General features: G+C 36.8%; 2 protein-coding genes across 2 annotated transcripts; both read right to left on the bottom strand.

Moving 5' to 3' along the window:
* Positions 1-2,184: 2,184 nt before the first annotated feature.
* Positions 2,185-2,924, bottom strand: LOC143564726 (uncharacterized). The gene is made up of 2 exons (XM_077051916.1): positions 2,538-2,924; positions 2,185-2,424 (listed from the first exon to the last, which is right to left on the bottom strand). Exons 1-2 carry the CDS (start codon positions 2,922-2,924, stop codon positions 2,185-2,187), a joined length of 627 nt encoding a protein of 208 aa, XP_076908031.1.
* Positions 2,925-4,834: 1,910 nt separating this feature from the next.
* Positions 4,835-6,289, bottom strand: LOC143564730 (putative vesicle-associated membrane protein 726; the record flags this gene model as incomplete). The annotated part of the gene is made up of 5 exons (XM_077051919.1): positions 4,835-4,981; positions 5,095-5,157; positions 5,368-5,488; positions 6,081-6,222; positions 6,262-6,289. Coding segments are annotated over 5 exons (501 nt in total), but the record flags the coding sequence as incomplete, so codon positions are not given.
* Between the last annotated feature and the right edge of the window lie 711 nt (positions 6,290-7,000).

Here is a 7,000-nt window from a genome sequence, read left to right as displayed (position 1 = left end):
CCCTCATGCATACAACTGACACACTTGAGGACTCAAATACTAAATGCATGTAAGGTACATTGCATAAACCCTAATACTAGACTCATGATAATATACATGGAAAGATTTAAATACAATAAGGAAAAGAATATTAAATAATTAAAGACCTTGTATTCAAATACAATGGGCTTTAAGAATAAAATACTCTAAGTGAATGTAATCTAAAGCAAGAACAATAGATCAGACCAGACTTATCCATTTTGGCAGAAATATAAATAATAGGATATGTATTGATACGTGTAATTAATGTACAGTCAGCCGAGCTCAGCTAAGGAAAGGATTAACGATAAACAGAGAAGGTAACAGGATCCATGTGAGTTTCTAGCACCATTTACTTTTTATGTTTTCGGGGCTGTGTGCATACTCAATGCGAATGTTAATATGCTTTCCTTAAATGGTAAGTGTATGCCTTAATAATAAATGTGATAGTTATGTTGCTATTATGAATGAATGCTTGACAGTACGTGAACGATCTTCAGGTATTGCACGTATTGTTAAGGAAGGTATTATGTAGTAAGTATGAAATGAGTATATGGATAAAGTATGCATGAATAATGCATGTATGATATGTATGTATATATGTATGAATGTTATAAGGATAATAATAAGGAAAAGTAATGTATGGTTGTATGGTAACGAAAGGGAACCGGGCCCTAATAATACTCATGGAAAGTAGGGCGTAATGCTCTTTAAATTGTAAGGTATGAAAATGAAAGAAAGAAGGTATGAAGGTAAGTAAGTGTATAATGAACGAATGAATGAAAGTATGAACAAAATTATGTAAATATGAATGTGTTTTATGTTGTATGATTAACTAGAACTCACTAAGCGTAGCTGACTTTTAGTATGCACGCTGGTGAGTAGAATGAGGCTGCTAGCTTGAGCAGGGCACGTGGCAGTAGAATAAGAGGTTGGCATATGAAGACTCAAGATGTTTTATGTTTAATGTTTTTGATTTTGAAAGACAAGATGTTTGTTTAAGACAAGTTATGAATTAATATGTAATGTTTTATGAAAGTTTTAATATTCCACGAATGCTTTATCTAACTCTGATATTTAGAACTGTGTTTATGAGTAAATCCATTGTCCAAAGTAGGGCACCGGTAACGGGGCCTTACATTTACACATTTATCTAACTCTGATATTTAGAACTGTCTTTATGAGTAAATCCAACGTCCAAAGTAGGGCACCAGTAATGGGGCCTTACATTTACACATTTATCGGATGCCCATGAAAGTATTCGCGGAGACGTCTTGAGGCGTAGACTAGCGTCAATACCAGTTTTTCCATCGTTGAGTATCTTGTCTCTACATTTGTGAGGGTTATGTTGACGTAATAAAGTGGTGTTAGCATCCTTTTTCTGATCAACCAATAGGACTACTCCTATCCATCCATTTTATGTTAATAGGTATAATGCCAATTTCTCTCCGCGTTGCAGAGCTGTTAACGTGGGTAATTCCATAAGACATTTATTTAACTCTAAGATGGCTTGTTCCACTTCTAGTGTCCATTGAAATTGTGTTTTCTTCAAATAGTTTATGAATGTAACGAATGGGAAAGACATGGTGGCGTGATTTGTTAGGAACCTGTTTATGGTTACCAATTTCCCGTTAAACTTTTGGAGTTCTTTCAAAGAGTTTGGGGATGACATGCGACTTATTGCGTGTACCTTTTCTAGGTTGGCATTGAAACTATCTTTTGTAACTATGATGCCGAGGAATTTTCCTTCGTCCATCCTAAACGAGCACTTGCTGGGTTTAGTTTTATGCTTATCTTTTACAGTTTTTTGAAGGTATCTTCAATGTCTCTAAGCATCTTGTCTTCTTCTGTGCTCTTTATGACCATGTAAACCATGTATACTTCCAAATTGTTTCCGATCTATTCACCGAGCTATTGATCTATCAGGCGCTGATTTGTTACTACCACAAATTTTAACTCTAAAGGCCTCATTTTGTAACAAAAGGTGTCATTGTCTGTGCGAAATGCGGTTTTATCTTGATCTTTTTATGTCATGTGAATTTAATGGTAACCTTTATACGCATCTAGGAAACATTTCAAGCGCTATAGTGCTAATGCATCTATCTTTAAGTCTATTTTGGGCAATTGATAGCAATCTTTGGGCAGACTTTGTTTAGGTCTTTGTAATTAATGCACATTTTGGCATGCTCCTTTGCTTTTAGGGATCATAAATGGGTTAGCTACCCATGTCTGATATCGTATCTCACGGATGGTCCCTGCTATCAACAGTTCTGGAACTTGATCGTACATTGCTTTCGTATGCTCTAGACCCATATTTTGTCTTTTTTGAACGACTGCTGTAAATGTTGGATTAACTTTCAAAGTGTGTTCCGCTATGTACCGCGAAACTCCCACCATGTCACCAGACTGCCATGAAAAAACATCTATAATAGCAACAAGTGTTTCAAGCATGAGTTCACACTTTTTGATAAGCTCGACCCTATGGTGACTGTCTGATCATGGAACTTTGCATTAAGTACCCATTTTTCTGGTTCCGAGTTGTCGGCAAGTTTAGGCGCCTTCAGTGGTTTTGACACTTCCGCGACTAAACAATCTTTGTTAGGTCGTATCAGCGTGATGCCTGTTGGTGCGAAGACACCCATTATGTCATGTGTGGTGGATGAGTTTGCGTTAAAGTCATCTATAGTTTCTCTGCCCAAGTTTATATCATGTTTTGAAGTCATTGGTAACACGAGGAACTCTACGTCTTTAATTCGAGAATGTTTTACATCGTTTAGTGTTATCGGGAACTTGAGCTGGCCAAACGGATGAGTAATTTCATTTGAAAACCCTGAAACTGGTGCGTTGACCGGTTCTAATCTTGTTTTGTCTTCCTCGTCCAGGTGATCAAAACATTGTTGATACATTATGTCATAGGTGCTTCCTTGATCAATAAAAACTTACTTGCTCTGGTAGTGACCAATTACGACGGTAATTATTAAGGATTGTTTCAGGCATGGTCCGCCTTTGATCCTTGGGAATATGAATGACTCTTCCTTCCCGGCTTCACTGCTTGGTGTAAGCATTTTAGCATTTTGACGCTTCCCGCCTTGGATCATATGGGAATTCATATTTTTTATTTGTTTTTTTGGCGGACCATCGTCTCTGCCTGTTCCTTGATTTCTCGTGTGTTTTCTAATCGATAACACCAAATGATCCGGCTTCCCTGACTTCACCGCCTCTTCAATTTCGTTATGTAGATTTGTGTAATCACCGGTTGTATGGCCAACATCCTCATGGAACTTCTAATAGTTTGAGCTATCCAATTTTTGTTTGTTGGAAATTTGCTTCGTTTCCAGAAGTCTATATTCTCTGTTCCCAGAATCTGTGACGGGGTTTTTGATAACGGTGTCCATTCACTCTGTTTGTATCCGCGGTTTCGGTCACATTGTTTCTCTTCTCAACGGCTTTGATGTTGTAGGCGTGGGAGCTTCCGCGGGTGGTTGGATCCTGGACCATATGCATAGATGAGAATATGAACAGATCTCTTGGTTAGCAAGTTAGATCTCTTGGTTAGCAAGTTAATGTAATCAAAATGCCAAGATACGAATATGAGCGCAACCCCTAAGAACTCTTTTAGAGAGAGATAAAAATAGCGATAGCAATATCACAACAACATCGAACAACACCAGCACCGACTGTGACCATAGACAAGTGAGTGTTTTTACTTGTGTATGACAAGAGGTGAAGTAACCGACCTTCATGAACCTTATCATGCGAAAGTGAGTAATTTAGGTTATACAAAGTCATATTACCATAATATATTATTTTGGTGTTAACAAGATTCCTATGATGATTGCACACTAGGTGGCCATTAATGGGTTTTAATATCATGTGGGAGTAGGTAGTTTTAGGTTATACAAATTTACCTCAGGACAAATTAAGTCACTTAGATGCAAATGACATCTGTATGTCGCTAGGTCAGTCAAGCAATGGGCCATTATGTTCTTTATCATGTGTAAATGAGTTCTTTTGGGTTACACAAAGTGACCTTATGTAATAACAAGTCGTTCCGGTGCTAATGATATGTATATGATGACCAATACAGTAGTAGGCTATTAATAAGCCTTATTGGTGTATGTAAAAATACATTTAGGTGTCAATGCATGGCATGCTAATGATGGAAGGTTCACTAATGGGCCTTATCATTTGTAAGTGAGTTGGTTTAGATTATACAAAAAAATAATTAGATCATAACAAGTCATTCTGGTGTTAATACATGTGTACGACGCCGTCAGTAAGCAGTATCATGCGTACATGAGTTGCTTTCGTTTATATTAGCTTCGATTATCGTTGTTAGTTTATTAAATGCAATAAATAGTATATCAAGTCTTTCAAACTTTGCATGTATTGGATTTTGTTTTTTATTAAATACATACATTAAAATTGATGTTGTATCTAATTTTATAACCGTGACACGTGGCCCATTTGGTATGAAGTGTTACATCGAACTCTTACTTACATGATAATAGGAATTACTGACACATATTAAAATGTAACATATCATGTATGAAAACTGGTAGTGTATCTAGCCATACCCATTATACGTTCATTCTCAAGGAACATGGTCTTATTATAATCGTGGCCAGAAAGAGAGTAAAGAATAAATCCGATCAGTGCTGACAAAATGCACTGGTTTATCAAAGCTTTACTAAATAAGCTTCTAAGGATGCCAAAAGTTTCCCTAACAATAAATAACGAACCCGAAGCTTGGCAGGAACGGAAATGGATGCCCAAACCCGAAGAAAATTGTAATTGTGCCTTGAACGGACACATTTTAAGAGCAGTCGAATTCCGGGCAGACTGAGAGAATAATGATCAGTAACAAGGCAACAACGATACCAAAAATTACTAGTTTCACCTTCATATTATGAAACCACATTTTTCTCTTTATCTTGGTTCCTTGTTTCTTGAAATCTTGTGCCTAAACATGATATACAATCAAACCATCAATGTTAGAATTATTATCAAACTAGAAAAAAAGCATTTTTTAACACTTAAAATGGAGTTTAAAGTTTAAATATTAAATATAATAACCTGAGTGCGAAGGTTGTCACTTTTATCAACAAGTAATTCAATCTTCTCTCCACGATCAAGAACCTAAACATGACAAATATGATTCAGACATCATGGAGACTCCATTGATAACATATATTTCAAGCTATTTTATGTTAACAAAGTGTAAAAACGTTTTGCGGATCAAATCATTTACAATACGAACAGTTGTGCGATAATAATATCGTATGAGATGGATGTGATAAAAAGGGAACAAAACTATGCAAATTTTGTGTTAGAAAACAAGAAAGTTACCTTCTCTATGTTCTCCATCATCACTCCTTTGACTTCAGAAACTTGAGCCTGTACCTTAGCAATCTTGCTAATTTCTTCCGGATGAGAGACACAGTAGCGCATATGCTCTTTAAGTTTTGGTCTGAAATTACAAAAACATTTGTATCTAAGAGATTAATTTTTTTTTTAAAAGGGATTGTTTTAAACCATGATGATAAATGGGTAATTTTTTTATTTAATTTATGTGCTAGCTAGTATATCTTGAACAACGGACTAACCCAATAATCAAATAAAAAAAATACCCATTTATCATCATGGGTTTAAAAAAAATGCAAATCGGTTTTCATAATTCAAACTACGACTCATTGATTGATAGTAGTCCGTACTAACAATGTAATCTATAGCATTCCCAACTTTCATTCTTGTTAAAAATGTCATTCCAATAGAAAACTAACTTAACTTTCTCTACCCTAACTTTTTATTTTTGTTGTTTCTAAACAAGTTACAACATTACGATTGAGATAAAAATCAATCATTTGCTCGTTACGGATAAACGGGGTTTCTTTATCAGTATAGTGGCATTGGCCATTGGTAATTATTGAGAAAGTTAAGAGTATCATTTTAATCACATTGTCGGTATAAATCATTATCTGTCATTAAGTGATAGTTTGGATAATTAAAATCCATTATGTTCCGAAATAATTATGCTCTAAGATTTATGCATAGATGCTTACCCAAAATCTTTGTTCAAGCTTTTGGCACCATCAGTTTTGCCTTTGCCTGCCCCATATTTATTATAAAAATCATCCTTAATACGCTCCAAGAAGCCAATGGGAAGTTCCCTACCCACAGACTCGACCGCAACAACACAATATGCTGCAATAGCCATATGAAGTCGTTAAAACCGATCGCAACTATAAGTATTCCCCAATATCCAACTATAAGTTTTTACAGTTTTTCGGCATCATAGATTTCATGAATAGACATGTGCAAGCATAGATCATACAATCTTATTCATAGAATGGCTATCATCTTAATAGAGCATCTGAAGAAACACTAATTGACCCCGGGCAGATTACGGATAATCTGGGGGTTAAATAGATGTTTCCCACGAGGGGTTATGTCCGGCAAAGATGGTTCTTCTGGTGACCTGCAAAACAGACACCGTGAGCTCGTCACTTAGAAGGGGGGGTACCTCCTTGTGACCACCCTCCGGCGTGAGAATCAGACTAGATTGCTCTTGAATATAAGCGTATATTAAGAGATTGCTAGAAAAGATAAGATGTGATAAGGTAATGTAATGTGTCCATACCATTCCAAGGTGTTGGAGTATTTATAGCCGAAGGTAGGTTTTCAAGCAGGTACAGCCGGCTGAATAGTATTCCTGTTCTGCCAACTGTGGGCTACGCACGTGCCATGCTGGTGGTTGGTGGGTAGGCAGCGGCTGATAGTGACCAGGCCGGCTGTGTACTATTTCTGTTCCACCAACTGCAGGCTATGCACGTCCTCTGACAGGTTGGTGAGTAGGCAGCGACTGATAGTGACATACAGTACAAGAGCGTGCTGCTCGTCATACTGTTGTCAGTGAGCTGTCGTATCTTTGGTCAGATCTTTTGTCCATACCTCGTCAGGTACAGTACAAAAGATCCTCCAG

The sequence above is a fragment of the Bidens hawaiensis genome, unplaced genomic scaffold, assembly GCF_021521415.1.
Source record: "Bidens hawaiensis isolate Kalapana, Puna unplaced genomic scaffold, B.hawaiensis_p1.1 tig00022150_1, whole genome shotgun sequence".
Classification (NCBI taxonomy): domain Eukaryota; kingdom Viridiplantae; phylum Streptophyta; class Magnoliopsida; order Asterales; family Asteraceae; genus Bidens; species Bidens hawaiensis.
Note: the sequence above shows the minus strand (reverse complement) of the source record. Positions and strands in the feature narration are given on the sequence as shown.